The 17,562-nt window shown below is 38.0% G+C and overlaps 1 protein-coding gene across 2 annotated transcripts in view; it reads left to right on the forward strand.

Annotated features, from left to right (window-relative positions):
• Positions 1 to 17,562, forward strand: part of ITFG1 (integrin alpha FG-GAP repeat containing 1) — a 227,548-nt gene that overhangs the window by 7,445 nt on the left and 202,541 nt on the right. For both annotated transcript variants that reach the window (XM_020985105.2, XM_020985106.2), the window contains exons 3-4: positions 4,631 to 4,776; positions 8,387 to 8,444. In XM_020985105.2, coding sequence (XP_020840764.1) covers positions 4,631 to 4,776; positions 8,387 to 8,444 — 204 coding nt within the window. The remainder of the gene's footprint in view (positions 1 to 4,630; positions 4,777 to 8,386; positions 8,445 to 17,562) is intronic.

Here is a 17,562-nt window from a genome sequence, read left to right on the forward strand (position 1 = left end):
ATTTGAGACTCTAAATCTTATAGAAGTTGAAATGTTGAATGTTGAAAAAAATGTGTAAGTAAAGTATATATACTAAAAAATTTTTAAAGAGAAAAAAAGAAAGTTATCTCAAAAATGACTGCAAAGAAGTGGTCAGACAGGAAGCAGAAGAGAGTATTGAGGTAGGGAGAATTAGGTGGTCAACAGAGTGAGAAGCTGCAGAAAGATCAAGAAGGATGAGAATTGAGAAAAGGCCATCAGATTGGTTGATTAAGCAAATGCTGGTTTACTGTTTGACTTGAATGATTTGGTCAGTGTCCAGTTTGCAAGCTGAAGAGCAAGAGGAATAGATGAGTGGAGAAGTAGAGAGGATTTTTTAGGAATTTGGTTGTGAATGGCAAGCTAGATTCAGCAAGATAGCATAAGGGGGTGGCAGAGTTAAATAAAGACAGGTAAGGATGAAGGTGACCTAGTTATATGTGTGTGTGTGTGTGTGTGTGTGTGTGTCTGTGTCTGTGTGTGTGTATTGGGGAAGGAGCTAGTAAATGACAGATTAGAGGGCCATATTCCTAGAGGACATGAGGTCTAGGTTGAGCTCAAGTAGAGGGATTGGTCTTAACAAGTAGTAGAGCCCCATTTCTTCAGAGACTGGAGCAAATGAGGAAAGAATAGAAGATGATGTAAAGAGACTTTGAGGTACACAACTGGAGAAAAGAAAGAGCAAGAAGGCCACCCAGGATGGACTGCAGATTGTGGGAAGGGAAGTAATGTATAATAAGATTGCAGAAAGAAGTTGATGATGATTTGTGAAGGGCTGTAAAAGTTAGTCAGAGGAACTTATATTTGATTCTAGAGATAAAAGGGAGTCATCACAGTTTATTGAGTAGAAGTGACCTTCACTTAAGGAAAATCATGTTGAATCCTAAGTGAAGGATGGGGAGAGTGGAAAGACTTGAAACAGGAAACTAGTTAAGAAGCAATTCAATAATCCAAGCAAGAGGGGATAAAAATATAGACTAGGGTAGTAACTATGTGAGTACAGAGATGGGTATGGATGTAGGAGATAGGGGGAAGGTGGAAATGACAAAATTTGGCAACTGATTTGATATGTGGGGTGCGGAGGAGAAGGGAGTCAAGATCGATGCCAAGGTTACAAACTTGGATGATTAGAAGGATGTTGATGTCCATAAAACAGAGAAGTTCAGAGGATGGAAATATTTAAGAAGAAATACACTGAGTTCTCTTTTAGATATGTTGTTTGAGGTACCTACAAGGCATACAGCTTGAAATGTCATTTCAGCAATTGGAGTTGTATACGAAGTGCTCAGGAGAGAGACTAGGGCTGGATATGTAGACCTAGGAGTTAGCTACGTAGAGATATGGAAGCTGATGAGCTCACCAAGAGAGAAGAGTAGAGGGCTCAGAATAGAGACTTGGGTTATAGTTACAGTTAGGGGGCAGGTGATGAAAGACTAGCCAGTGAATAGTAGCAAGGAGTTCTCAGACATGTAGAAGAATCAAGAGAGGAAAAAATGTTTTAAAAAACATTTTTTTTTCTTGGAGAAAGGAACTCTGAATAGAGTCTTTAGTAGTATTGAATTCTGTGCAATGGTTTAAAAAAAAAGAATGAGAAAAGGCCATCAGATTTGGCAATTAAGAGGTCATCAGTAACTTTTAAGATAATTTTTAGTTGAATGATGATGTAGGAAGCCAGATTGCAAAGGACTGAAATGTGAGTGAGAGAAGAAGTAAAGGCAAAGTGTGCAGATAACTTTTTCTGGGAGTTTGACTCTGAAAAGAAGGAGAAATACAAGACTTTAGCTTGAGAGGATATTAGGGTATAGTGAAGGTTTTTGTTATTGTTGTTTTCAAGATGAAGGAAGATGGCAAGAAAAAAACTCTTACATAAGGAGAGATTAAAGATTAGAGAGAGAGGATGATCATAGGAACAATCTGCTGTAGAAGATGGAAGAGGGTGAGATGTAGGATGCATATGCAGAAACTGTCCTTGGCAAGGAGAAAGATCAACTTTTCACCAGAGATTGGAGTCAAGAAGGAGAGAATAAGGTATGATGTCAAGAGGTTTACACAGCTCACAGTAAAGATCAGTGTCACAATCATGCGTGTGTGTAGCATAGGTATAATGAGAGTATAGATACATTGGAACTGAGGAAGTTAATGACTTGGGAGGTCAGAGTATTTGAGGTGATCTTCAGGTGTGGATTGAACGCTACAAGTATAAGGGCAGGGGCAGGGAAGGAGATGAAAGATCATGAACTAAATACTGAACTTTTTGAGAAAGGAGGGTAATGACTTTGAAGTCCAATAGATGGTAGCAACCAGGAGCTGGTTAGAATGATGTAAACTTCCAAATGAGAAAGAATGCTAAGAATTCAGAAGAGGAGCAGAGGGGAAAGGAGTATGCCCTGTGTGTTAGGAAGCATGAGAAATAGTACACCCATTACTGGAAAGGGTGGCCAAGATGCAGTGTTTAAATCAGTATGCATTTATTGTTCATTTTATTGTATTAGCACTGAAAAATATACAAAAGGCATAGAAGATAGATTGTCTCCAATATGTATAGAGAAATAAGTCATACATCCATAAAGTGACTTTGTAAAGACTAAAGTACTATAATTAATCAAATATGTTACCTCATCATTATTATTAAAAGTTTGGTCTGTATTCACTGCCTCTTCATTCTTCTTGCACTTATTCCTGAATCCTGTGCTATTTGGCTTTTTAAAAAAGACTACACTTTAGTGAAAGATTATTATTGATCTCCTAATTGTTAAATTTCAATGGCTTTGTGTTGATACTTTTCTCAGTAAGTTTCACTCATCTTTTACTATAATCATCACTCCTTGAAATGCTCAACTTCTGAAATACTGCCCACTCTTATTTCTTTCCCTACCTTTCCCCTTCTCTGACAGTTCCTTCTCTATCTCCTTTGCTAGGTCTCCATTTGTTATTCAGTGCCTAAATGTGACTATTTTCTAAGATTTTGTCCTTAACCTACTTATCTTTTCTCTCTTTACTCAAAATTTACATTGGCATCTTCATCTACTACCATGGTCTCAATAGAATATTTTGTGGAAAATTATCTGCTCTATATTTCTAGCCCCAACTTCTCTCCTGAGATAAAGTCTTCCCAACTCTTGGTGATGTTTCCACACATATGTATGCGGTTATTTCTCTGAAATTTTGTCCAAAACCAAATTCCTTGTTGTGCCTCCCTCCACCCCACCCCAAAAAACCACCCTTTCCTTCCTCCTATCTTCCATATCTCAATTAGTGGCATCAGCATCTTTCCATGCATTTAGATTTGAAGCCTGAGTATCATCTTACCCTTTAGTTTTTGGCATTCTCACACATGATTTCTTCTTCACTATAGTTTTCATCTCTCCTTCATCCCTTCATTTGCATTTCCTCTTTTACTCTCCTAATTTAAATTCTCTTTTCCTCTTGTTTAGACTATTGTTATAACTTATTACTGTTGTCTTTCTGTCTCTAGTTAATTGCCTTTCCAGTTTACCATGCACACTAAGCTAATTTGCATTTTAATGTTTTTAGGTTTTATATTGATGCTTTTTGTTTTTTACATTATAATTATTTCCCAACCTATCCGCCATCATAAATTGAATTCTTTAGTGTAACAAATAAATAACACCTGAGCAAAACTTACAACAAAGTGAACGCATCTGGTATTACATGCAACATTCTACCCCTGTAGTCTCTCCCACATCTGTTTACCAAAAGAAGGGAGTCTTTTATTATCTTTTCTCCCTCTTAATTAATTTTCCCAAAGTACAGCTGTGATCACCTTACTCCACTACTTAGAAACCATCAGTGACTCATTATTTGTAGAATAAAATTCATTTTCCCAAATTTAACATTCAAGGTGGTTCAAGAGCCCTTGGCTTATAACTGGCTTATGACACACTACTGTCCCTCTCAAATCACACACTATAGTCAACCTGAACCATTCCTCATTCTTTCATCTGATTTACACATTCTTACATCCAGACCTTTGATGTCTCACTTAGGCTGTTCCCTCTGGCAATAATACTTTTTATTCCATCTTCTTCTGTCAAAATTCTACCATTCCATCTTTAGCCAGATGCTGCCTTAGTGAAGCCTTCCTTGATTCCTTCCTGCCTCTCCCCTTCTTCTTTAACTTCTCCCTCCCCCACCAGAAAAAAAATATATATTCCTTGAAGGCAGGGACTGTTGCTCATTTTTTTTCTGTTACTCATTGCACTAAGGACCGTATCTTGTGATAATAAAAACTTAGTAATTGTTATTTTAACCTAATGGAATCAAATTTAATTAAATTAGGCAAAACTAGGTTGTCTTATGTCTTTGAATAAGAAATCATGTAAGTGTGTTTTAAGTTTAATAATTGATGTTTAAACATAAACTTGAGCTTAGGTTCCAGGATTAATTTAATCCCTATGACTGTTACTTATGTATATGAACCTTTTTACTCCCTATAAAATAGAACTGTGTAATTATTTTTTGTAGTATGTATAAAAAGATGATCAGTTGTATGAATATTTATATTTTGCATGAATAATACTCCAAAATAAAGTAAATATTGATGATTTCTTCCTTAATATGCCTTGACAAAAAATTTTAAACTTCTTTTTAGGAATCAAAGTTCATTGATAACAAGTGTAGTTCCTGGTGACTATGATGGAGATTCACAAATGGATGTCCTCTTAACATATCTCCCCATAAATCATGCCAACGATGAGTTATTAGTTGTTATCTTCTGGGGACAAAATCAAACATTAAGTAAGTATACTTATATCACATATTTAACTCTTTAATTTGTCAGTGGATGTTGAAGTAAGCAATGTTCCTGGTACTTTTAACCTGAATGTAACAGAAATATGATTCTAATCTCAGTTCGTAGACATATAGTTCTGTAGTTATAATTATTTGTGTGTGTAAGATCTAAATAGCAATTACTACTTTTTTTTCCTCATTCAATTTGCATGTTATTTTTCTGGCTATAGTGACAAGTGATTGTATCTACAGAAGTCTCTCTCTCTCTCTCTCTCTCTCTCTCTCTCTCTCTCTCTCTCTCTCTCTCTCTCTCTCTCTCTCTCTCTCTCTCTCTCTTTTTATATAATCAGTCCTCCAATGGGAAAGAGAGATTGGTGACTATGAGGGTAGAATACAGATAGATGAAAAAAATTGTATTTTTTAAAAGTTTCATATTATATAGTTTTTGTGATTAAGTTAATTCATGGAGGTTATCAGGGAGCCACTGGAGTTTATTGAGTAAGGGGGATGATATGGTCAGACTTGTACTTTAAGAAAATCAATTTGACAGGTGAATGGAGTAGGGAGAGACATGTGACAGAGAGGCCAACCAGTGAGTTGTTGCAGTAGTCCATGTGTGAGGTGATGAGATCCTTTACCAGAGTGGTGGCAGTGTCATTGGAGAGACAAAGGGCAGATAAGAGAGATGGTATAAAATTAGAATTACCAGGATTTGGCAACAGATTGACTATCAGAGATGAGAAAGAATGAGGAGTTGAGGATAATACCTAGGTTGTAAGCCTTGGTAACTGGGAGGATGGTGGTGCCGTTGATAGTAATAACAGGAAGAAGGAAACTCTTGGGAAGATAAAAGTTAAAGAGGGAAGATAAATGAGCTCAGTTCTGAACAAGTTGAACTTACATTGTCCATGGGACATCTAGTCAGAGAAGCCTAGTATTCATTTGGATATAGGAGATTGTAAGTCAAGAGAGAGGTTAGGGCTGGATAAGCAAATCTGGGAGTCATCTGCATAGAAAAATGATAACTGCATCTATGGAAGCTGATGAGATCACTAAGTGAAATAATTAAGAAGGAGAAGAGAAAAGGAGCCAGGACAGAACCTTGGGGAACATTAGTGAACAGGCCTGACTTGGGTGAAAGTCAGCAAAGGAGAATTAAGAAAGAATGGTCAGACAGGCAACCAAGAGGGAGTAAGTGTCTGAAAAACCTAGAGAGAAGAGAGTATCAAGAAGAGAGTGATCAACAGTGTTAGAGGCAACACAGAGGTCAAGAAGGATGAGAACTGAGAAAAAGCCATTGCAGTTGGCAGTTACTAGATCATTGGTAACCTTGGAAAGAGTAGTTCTGATTGAATGATGAGACTAGAAACCACTCTGTAGAGGTTTAAGAAGAGCATAAGAGGAGAGGGAGCGTAGGCATCTATTGTAGATGGCTTTCTCAAGGAGTTTAATCACAAAAAGCAGGAGAGATATAGGACAAAGGATAGCAGAGATGAAAGCATGAAATGAGCATTTTTTGAGGATGTAGGGGAAATGTGTTTGTATTTGTAGTTAGACAGTTTGAAGGCAGTAGAAAGGAGCAGTAGACAGGAAGACATTGAAGAATATTGAGAGAATGGAGATGAAAGAAGGGGTAACCTGACTGAGAAGACATAGTAGATGATGATCACTTGTACATGTAGAGTGGTTTTGCTTGGCAAGAAGAAGAGCCACCCCATCAAGTGAGATAGGGTGAAGCAGGAAATAGCAGTTGAAAGCTTCTGAGTAATATGAAATGAGAAATAGGGGAAAAGAGGGAGATGTCAAGTAGTGGCCTCAATTTTTTGGTACAATATGAGGTACAGTTGTCAGCCTAGAGGGTAGTGAGAGGGGAAGCTATGGGAAGTTTGAGGAGGGTTAAAAATGTTCAGAAAAGTCCCTGTGGTGAGTGAAATAATAATTCATTTAAGTAAATGTAAAAGGATTACTTTCCTGCAATGAGGGCCCAGTTGAGATTATGCAACATATATTTTTAGTAGACCCAGCCACACAGTTTCATTTGATTCAGCAGCAAGTGAATATGAGCAAAGGCAGTAGATGGCAAGAATTATTCAAGGCTGGGGCTTGGCAGGATACAACTGGAAATAGGATAAGGTGACAAGGAACAGAAGGCAACAGAGTAGAGTTGAACTGGTTCACCATGGGGTCAAGATGGAGATGGGGGAAGAGTGTAACCGGTGCAAAGATGACGGCCTGGGAAAGAACTGAGAATATAAGGGATTGGAGATCACAGTAAGAATATGTAGAACAGGGTTTGGGGTTGCAAAGCCGAGGGAGAAGTGGAATGGCAACAGACTGTAATCAGATACGGGATTTTCAGAGTTCATGAACATGAAAGTGGTACATTTGTAGGTGATGGCAAAATTAAGGGTATGACTACCTCTTTGTGATGCTGAGGTGGAGTAGAAAAGTAAGTCATGGGAAATGAGTAAGTTAAGGAACTGGGAGCTTAAGGTGTCTTTGCAGGAGCATCAATATGTATATTAAAGTTCCCTAGTACAACAGCAGGAGTTGAGGAGGAAAGGAAGACAGTGAGCCAGACACTGAACTCATTGAGGAAAAAGGGAGTGTGTCCTGGAGGTCAGTAGACAACAGCTATCAGAATCTTGATTGTGTGGTAAATATGGATTGAGAGAACTTCAGATAAGGAGACATTACTAAGTGATGATGGTAAGGGGAGAGCCTGGAAGTGGCAATGTGAAACAAGGAGTATTCCAGTTTCCCCATCTTGGGGAGCAAGATTTCAGTGAGTTTCAAAAGACAGAAGCATCAGGAAAGGAAAAGACTTAAGACAAATGCAAGTTTGTTGCCTATGGAACAGGCCTCCCAAAGAGCACAGTGAAAGGTGGGAAGCTTAGAGATTTGGTGGAGGGCAGGGTGGGGAGAGGATAGAGGTGGATTGAGGGGGATGAGAATATAGGAGCAGGCAGCACCACAGTTAAAATGATAGCCAGGGGTTCAGAGTCCTTGGGAAGGAAGAGTGTGATGAGTTCAGGTAGGTTAATAACTGGTAAAGGGGGAGAATGGAATGGTATATTCCTCCTTGAGCAGGCCCTAGCAGGTGATTGGGATTGTGTGGCAAGCCTAAGCAGTGAAGTGGGATGAAATAGTTTCCCTCCTTCTCCATAGGCCCAATAATACGTACTTGTCTTTAAAGGAAATTACGTTGGCAACTGTGTAGAAGATATGGAAAGGGACTTAAAGGAGGGAAACTAATTATGAAGCTGTTTCAAAAACCTAGACAAGAGATTTTGCAGACCTAAATTGAGATGATAGCTGTGTGAATGGAGAATAAGGGTCAGCTGTGAGATGAGAAAGAGATAGAAACAGCAAGATCTGACAATTGAGTGTGATGATGGAGTTGCAAGCCCAGGAGACTAAAGAAATAGTGCTTTTGGCAGTGTTAGGAAAGTTTGAAAGAGGAATGGGTTCTGAGAGAGATCTCTTTTAGACATGTTGATTTTGAGATGTCTCTGAGACATCTAATTAGAAATGCTTTTTGGGAAGTTGGTGATATTTCCTTTTAGATCAAAGTATGTCAAATAACTGATTCCATGAATTTACTTTTTTCCTCCAGATCCTCACAATAAGACTATTTTCAATAGGACATTTTATGATGAACCACTAATTATGGAGTAAGTATCAACTATGGCTTCTTTGTAATAACTTAAAACTTACTCAAATAAAATTAATTCTTATCAGATGTGAAATTATGCTTTCAAGTATTGAAACTAAGTGTACTATTTTTTAAACTTTTTTATGCTCTTGATTGCAAGTTATGTCACTATTGTGGTTTAAATCTATCATCCCATCATCAAAATAGAACAAAATAAAAACAAACACTGGGGGAAAGACAGGAATAATGTTTAAAAAATTAACTGTTGAGTTGCTTTGAACTAATTGCTTATGGAGCAATTCTGAATTTGGGAATAATGCTATAAAAAAGGGAACTGATTCAGGATAATTGTTTTTAGAAAGAAATATTTGGGTTTATTTCCAATGGGGCTTAGAGGACAGATATAGGGTCTTCTTGCGAGATGCAGAAAGACCTTGATACTAACATTTAGAAGAGGTATACTTGTACTTTGGAGCTTATAAGACATAATACAAAGCAGATTTCAACAAAACTGTCTGGCAAGAGATAAATGGATCAATGGAACGCATTAAAGATATTACTCATTAACGAAATACATTCAAATACTAGTGTTTGAATAACCTGTGGGAAATAAAAACTTGGAATGTATTTTTTAACAAATGCTCTTAGGAAAACTGATTAGCAGTAAGGTAGGAAATGGACTTAGACCCATGTATATTATTTTGTTGTTGTTGTTTTGTTTTTTTGGGGGGGAGTTTAGGCAATTGGGGTTCAGTGACTGGCCCAGCGTCACACAGCTAGTAAGTGTCAAGTGCTGGTCTGAGGCTGGATTTGGACTCAGGTCCTCCTGACTTCAGGGCCTGTGCTGTGTCCACTGCGCTGCCTAGCTGCCCCATAGACCCATGTATATTATACCAAATATATCATTGAATTCCAATTGGATCAAAGTCTTAAACATAAGAAATCCTATAAAAATACAGAATAATCAGATTATATATTCATCTCGGTTATAGAAAAGCAGAATGGTATAGTGGTTAACTAGCTAACCTAGAAATCAGATGGACCAGGGTTCCAAGCCTGCTTCTGACACATGCTAACCATGTGACCTCAGACAAATCATTTAACCTCTTAATGTTCTAGTCAGCTCTCTGAAATTATAAGATACAGATAAGAAGGCAGCTTGCATTGGCAGAGGGAGTTTTCCTCACTGTTGGGTTTACAACACTGTGGAAATCTCAGATGTGATCCATGTTCCTCTCTATATAGAGGAGACTACTTTGTTTCTATTAAATAAAAGGAGGAATTACTAGAGACAAAGTTGGCAGGATTAATTATATTAAAACAATTTTCTATACAACAACAAATAATGTTAATAGCTTTTATATAATGTTTTGAGTTTTGTAGGTCGCTTTACAAATATTATCACAATTTATCTTCACAACAACCCTGCAAAGTAGGTGCTATTATTATCCCCATTTTATAGGGGAAGAAACTGAGACAGTGACTTTTCCAGGAACTCCTTATTTTCAAATGTCTTAGGCCAGGTTTGAAATCAGATCTTCCTGACTCCATTTCTAAAGTTCTATCTATGGCAAATTTCAGAAGAAAAATAACTTGGGAAAAATATTTATGGCAAATATTTATAGCAAATATGACAGAAAAAAATGGCGTCCGAAACATAAGATACTGTTAACTTACCATGGCAGCTCCTAATTCCTAATTAATAAATTGAAAAGGGACATAGACTTTATAAAAGAGGAAACAAATTGTCAATCATCGCTTGAAAAATAAGCAACCTCACTAATAGTCAATGGATTGAATTTTTTTTTAAAACTCAGAAGCACCATCTCAAACCCACCAAATGGTGGGAAAAAAATTTTTTTTAAATAGTGAACCTCAATTTTAGCAGAGTTGTGGAAAGAAAGGCATATATTCATTGTTTGTTGAATTGCAATCAAATAGTATACTTTGGGAAAGCAATTTGGAAGTACATAATAAAAGGCACATAAATCTCTGTATCCTTTTACCCTCTAATGCACTGTTGACAATATACACTGAAAATGTTATCAAAAGGTTTTTAAAACAGCTTTATATGTAATTTTAAATAGTTGGAAGCAAATTCAATATTCCATAGTAATTCAATTCAGCGGTCATTTTTTAAGCTTCTGTTATATGGTAGGCTCTGTTTTAAGAGTTAGGAATACAAAAACAAAAATGAAACAGTACCTGGAAAACAGGTACATAATAAACTAAGTATAAAATATATACAAAGGAATTTCCAGGAGTAGGGCACTTGCCTTATATAAAGAGTAATTTGTTAGCAGTAGAGCTGGGGTTCCAAAGGCACGATGGAAGAACAGGGTAGAGTGAGATGGGGCTGAGGCTGAGATAAATGAACATGAGGGGGTCAGGAGGAATGGTAGTCAAGGAAGGGGGCTTCAGCCTAGGCAGTCATTTGAATTGAACTATAATAGTAGATGATCATGCTGTTTAGGTAGGCAATGGTAATGCTTATTTGGTTATTGATTTCCTGAGCAAGAGTCAAAACTGGTGAGAATATGGGATGGAGTTAGGGTCAAGGACAGGGCACATGATAGAGCTTTTACTCTTGGTGACCAAGGTGGGATCCTGGAGCTAACTGATTATAAAAGAGTTTAATATATTTTAAAGTGCTTACCTGACAGTCCTCAGCCAGGCTAACTGTATCCCACCGCCTAGGATAGAAATCTCAAAGATCTTTGATCTTTGACTGGTGTCAGATATCACTCAGCCAGCCTATAAGTATTTATTAAGCTCCTACTTTCTGAGAGGCACAGTGCTGAGCACTTGGGATAGGCAAAAGATGGTCCCTGCTCTCAAGTAATGTATAGGTTGACGAAAGAGATGGCATATAAACAACTATGTGTAAGCAAGACATGTACAGATGTAAGGGGAGAAAGCAACAGGGTAGATAATGAGCATGGCAAAGTTTCATGGAATCCTGGGGCTTGGCTGGTTTTATAGGGAGATGATTGAATAAATATGGCGAGTGTATATGTGTATGTGTTTGTGTGTGTTTTTACTATACCTATGATTTCATCTTTTTAGGGAGCTCTTAGGAACTTTTTCTGATGTACATTGACTCTTTTTCTCCATTTTAGACTTTTAGAGAATTGTTTGGGGCATTGAGAAGTTAAGAGACTTGCCCTGTGTCCCACAGCCAGTAGGTGTAATAGGCAGGGCTTTAAATCCAGTCTTCCTGATTCAGATGTCTATTCTCCATCCACTGTACCAGGTAGCATCTCACAGTCCATTAAGGTAATGTAGGTATGGGCAGGGGGTGATGTGGGTAATGAGGTCAAATGATGTAGGAATAGTGTTGCCAACTAAAAAGAAGAAAAGAAGGTCGTTGGAGCAGTTTTAGAAATGCAAAGAAGTTCAGAAGGAAACAGGCAAGTGGGGATGCTTTGAAAGTAAGATGTTGAATTCATAAGAGTTTATTTTTAAAAAACAAGTTTACACAATAGAAGCAAGAAAAGGAAGGAAATGTCAGATCTATGGAGAAGGGAAGAATTTATGACCAGACAACAGATAGAGAAAATTATGAAATGCAAAATGGATAATTTTGATTAAATTAAAAGGCTTTGCACAAAAAAAAAAAGAGCCAACGTAACCAAAATTAGAAGGAAAGCAGAAAGCTGGGAAACAGTTTTACTGTTAGTGTTTCTGATAAAAGCCTCATTTCTAAAATATATAAAGAACTGAGTCAAATTTATAGGAATACAAGTCGTTCCCCAATTGATAAATGGTCAAAGGATATGAACAGGCAGTTTCCAGATGAAAAAATTAAAACTATCTATAGTCATATGAAAAAATGCTGTAAATTGCTATTGATTAGAGAAATGCAAATTAAAGCAACTCTGTGACACCACCTCATACCTACCAGATTGGCTAATGTGATAGAAAAGGAAAATGATAAATGATGGAGAAGATACATTTTTGGTGGAGTTGTAAACGGATCCAACCATTCTGAAGAGCAATTTAGAACTATGCCTAAAGGGCTACAAAACTGTGCGTACCCCTTGATCCAGCAATACCGTTACTAGATCTGCAAGGGAAAAGGACCCATGTGTACAAAAATATTTATAGCAGCTCTTTTTGTGGCGGCAAAGAATTGGAAATTGAGGGGATGCCCATCAATTGGGGAATGGTTGAACTAATTGTGGTATATAAATGTAATGGAATACTATTGTGCTATAATAAATGATGAGCAGTCAGATTTCAGAAAATCCTGGAAGGACTTGTATGAACTGATGCTAAGTGAAGTGAGCAGAACCAGGAGAATGTTGTACACAGTAACAGCAACACTGTGTGATGATCAACTTGGGTAGACTTGCTCTTCTCAGCAATACAAGGATCTAAGACAATTCCAAAAGACTCATGATGGAAAATGCTATCCACATCCAGAGAAAGAACCATGGAGTCTAAATACAGATAGAAGCATACTGTTTTCTCTCTTTTTTTTCCCTTTTACATGGTTTTTCCCTTTTGTCCTGATTCTTCTTTCACAACATTACTAATGTGGAAATATGTTTAATATGATTGTACATGTATAGCCTATATCAGATTGCTTGCTATCTTGGGGAGGGAGGAGTGGAGGGAAGGAAGGAAAAAAAATTTGGAACACAAAATCTTACAAAAATGAATGTTGGAAACTATCTTTTGATGAAATTAGGAGGGAAAATAAAAGTACTGTTAAGTGGGGGGGGGATAAAAAAAAGAAAAGGAAGGAAACAAGCATTTATCAAGTGCCCAATATGTGCCAAACACTGTGCTGAGTGCTATAATAATAATAATAGCAGGTAACATTTAATTAGTCCTTACTATGTGCCAGGCATTGTGCTAAACATTTAAAAATTATTTCACTTGATCCTCACAATGGCTCTGGGAGATAAGTACTATTATTTCCCCCTTTTACAGTTAAGGAAACTGAGGCAGACAGAGGTTAAGTGACTTGGCCAGGCCTACACATCCAGTAAATGTGTAAGGCTTAACTTAAACTCAGGTCTTCTTAACTCCAGAACCAGAACTATATCCACTTTTTCACCTAGCTGTCTCTAAACCATAAATAGATATTCATGATTTCGCATATAATCAAATTTTTCTTTTCTACTTTGCAGATAGACATGTTCTTTTTTTGTTCATCAAATTCAGAATAAACTTTTTTTTTAAATGATCAAGCAGTATCAGGAATGTGAAGAAATCTAGAATGAATTATAGAAGCTAATGCAGAGGAAAAATAATTTCTCAACAAACAGTGCATAGTATGACCATATAAATGGAAAATTAAATACGAATAAAAGACAGGGGCAGCTAGGTGGTACAGTGGATAGAGCACCAGCCCTGGAGTCAGGAGGACCTGAGTTCAAATGCGGCCTCAGACACATAACACTAGCTGTGTGACCCTGGGCGAGTCACTTAACCCCGATTGCCTCACCAAAAAAAAAAAGAATAAAAGACAAACCTTATGGGGACTTAGTGAATAAAAAGTTGTGTAATTTTGTGTATCACAAAGGAAGGAAGGAGGGAGGAAGGAAAAAAACGAAAAAAGGAAGGGAAAGGAAAGGGCATAGGAAAGGAAAGGAGAGGACAGGAGAGGAGAATAGTGGATTGGAGTGGATTCTGGGGTAGTGAGTGTGTATCCAGAATTTTTTTTTCTGGGGTTGCCTTTCTTTGACTTACCAAAGTCATAGTTATAAATCAAGTGACTGGAGGCTATTAATGATTTGAAGGATCAATCAGATTTCACATTTTTATTTATGATTTGCATGAAGATACAAAGATGGTATGTTTAGCATGTTTGCAAATGACATGAAGCTGACAAGGATAGCTAATTCACTAAATGACAAAATCAAGATTCAAAATGATCTGAACAAGCTGGAGTAATGGGCAAAATCTAACAAGATGAAATTTCATAGGAATTACTATAATTTAAGCTTTAAGAAATAAGTGTAACTTACATTTTAAAAAGTCTAAAACTGAAGTACAGCAAGGAAGAGATATGGCTGTTCATGTGAAAAAAGATTTAGGGGTCTAATGGACCGGACATTCAATATTGAATCAGTAGAGTAGTAACACTGTCCAAAAAACTAATGTGATGTTAGCACACGTTTAAGGAAGCATAGTGTCCAAAGCATAAGCAATAATAGGCACATTATAGGTTGAATTAGTTAGGCTATTGGAAAATTGTGTTCATTTCTGGATAAGATGAGTGAATAAATGAATAAAGCATTTATTAAGCACTATGTATGAAATACTGTGTTAAATGTTGGGGATATAAATAGGTTTCAATTGTGTCAGATGGAAAAGACACATAGTCCTTAGAATGCAGCAGCAAGTCATATGTGGTTACCTCTTTAATGTCATTTCCACCGATAAAATCACATCAGTTACTGATGTTGAATCACTTAATGGTGCTAAGGACTTTGGGGTCATGATTGTTTTTTCTTTTCTGCATTTTGAGTAGCTGTAGCTATGGCACCTGCAGGAGAAGTTGGTACACTGCATTTCACCAGGGTTGGATTCCTAGGATTATGGTTGAGGCGCCGGCCTGGAAGCATTGCTGTTACTAAAGCTTTCTAGGTTGTCAGCATCAGAGCTTGATTGAGATGATGGTCAAAGTAGCTGTGGTAATTTGACTGAATTGGCACATTTTGCCTCCTGTCTGTCCCTCAGAGTGTTCTGGTGCTTCGGCTAGACTGGCTTGTCTTTTCTGTGAGTGGTGCTTGGTTGGCAATTGGCAGGAATGGCTAGTTCTTTCTCTACAGGAGTTGTTTCCTGTATGGTGGATGTGAAGGCTAGGATTGAAGCAGGACTGGTAGTCTGGAGGGTGATGCCACTCCCAGGAGTCTTGTGCCTATCTGTCTGTTGGTAGCAGTTGGTCAGCAGTTGTTGCTGGTGGTGAGGAAGATGGGCCCCCTCTCTGCAATGATTTCTCCCCTCAATGATGGCTGCAAAGGTTGGGCCAGAAGAAGGTCTGATTGTGGGACACTGCTATTAAGTCTCTGGAATTCAAGATCGTGGTCTGTCTCTATTAGCATCTGAAGGGAGATATTGGTCAAAGTGGTAGTGGGGAGGGGAAGGGCTCTTTGAGGACAGGGACTTTCTCTTGCCTCTTTCTCTATCCCCAGTGCTTTGCACAATGCATGATGCATAGCAGGTGCTTAATAAGTGTTGATTGATTGGTTGATTGTTGGTTTGATTTGCCCAGCAGATCCTCCTATCTTTCCTTCAACTACTCACTGCTTTAGCTAACCTAGCTTGACTGCTCAGTGGTGTTTGAAAAGTGTACTGACATGCTGGAGTGAAGCATGAGCCAGATGATGAGGGGTCTCTAAGCTGTGTGGCATAAGGAATGATTGAAAGAACTCGAGGGGAGGAAGAACTTGGTTAAGAAGCCAGAAGAAGTACAGCAAGCTCATTCTCCCCACCCCCAGACTCCTCCAAACAGATCTGGAAAATATACCAGACCAAATTCTGATGGGGAAATCCAAGACAGTCACAGTGAGTCATTTGCCTAGTCAATGCTCATTATAGGGAGATAAAGAGGTCCATGGACTCTGGGGACAGGTTCTGGCCAGGAGCACTCTATGTGGACACCCTAGTACCAAGAGAAAGGCTATACACAAAAGCAAGTAAAGAAATGCATGACCCTTCTTGGGACACCCACAGGCACATATTGGGGCACTTTCTTAGGAAAAAGTGTCAACTGGCAACTTTGTCACCCACTATTCAGTTCCAGGTCACAAATCTAGTCCAAACTGAAGAGCCCCTTACCTACCCTCTGACCCCAGCACAGGCCCTGTACTATGCAGAGAGGAGCAGGTTCAGAAGCAAAGTAGCAGTGTATCTCTGAAACCTGCAGGCCTACAGAAGAAAGACCAGGGCATGAATTCCAGACCAAAGGGGAGTCTGCAGTTCTATCAGTCTGAACCAACTGACTTTCCAACCTGACTAATAGTGATTGAGCCGAGCAGCAGTCTGGTACTGCACATCCCAAACCCAGGTCAGGACTTGCAGAGCTCACGTGAGGGGGCTGGCAATAAGACTTTACCCTGCATCAGACCACTTTGGGAACATTGAAAACTTACAGGTTCCCAGTCCAAGATGTGCTAAAGATCCTGGAATGACAAAATACTCCATAATTTAAGAAAGTAGCAGAAGGACTAGACCTTCCCTATAGAAACATGTATACCCTGGCCCTACCATCAAGTGCAAGGTCAGAAAGTAAGCTGGAAGAATAAGCAAATGACCAAAAAAAATTCTGTCATTAAAAAAGCTATTATGATGACAGGGATGCTCAAGATATAAACCCGTAGGAAGAGAATCACTCCAAAACATCTGTTAAGTAAAGCCTCAAAACACAGATCAGGTACACATTCAAATTCAATTAGAATTCCTAGAAGACATGAAGCAAGGGTTTTAGAAGATTCAAAAAATGTTTTGTTAGTGAAATGAGAATGCTTGAGGAAAAAAACGGGAAAGAAATGAGAGCTATGGAAGAAAGAATTGGAAAGGGATTCAGCGGTTTGCACAAGAAGTACAAAACTTTGCCCGAGCAACAGACTCCCTGAAAATTAGAATGGAACAAATAGAAGCCAATGATTCCATAAGATAACAAGAGATATTAAAATGAAGTCAAGAACCTGAAGAAATAGAAGAAAATGTAAGATATCTAATAGCAAAAACAATTGATCTGTAAAACAAATGGAAGAGAAAAACAAAACGTAAGAATCATTGGACCATGTGAATACCATGATTGAAACAAGACCCTAGATAGCTAATTTTAAGAAATCTTAAAAGAAAATGGCACAGACCTCTTAGAACCAAAGGGTAAAGTGGAAATAGAAAGAATCTATTGATCACTTCCTGAAGGAAACCTCCAAATGAAAACTTCTAGAAACATTATAGCCAAAATCCAGAATTTCCTGATAAAAGAAGAAATACTGCAAGCAGCCAGAGAAAGAATTCAAGTTCCAAGGAGTCACAGTCAGGGTCATACATGATTTATCAGCCACACTATAAGGGAGAGAAGAACTTGTAATACAGTATTCCAAAAAACAAAGGACATAGATTTACAGCTAAAAATAACTTGCCCAGAAAAATGGAGTATAATTATA

Source organism: Phascolarctos cinereus, unplaced genomic scaffold, assembly GCF_003287225.1.
Source record: "Phascolarctos cinereus isolate Bilbo 61053 unplaced genomic scaffold, phaCin_HiC Scaffold_2;HRSCAF=192, whole genome shotgun sequence".
In the NCBI taxonomy this organism is placed as follows: Eukaryota; Metazoa; Chordata; class Mammalia; order Diprotodontia; family Phascolarctidae; genus Phascolarctos; species Phascolarctos cinereus.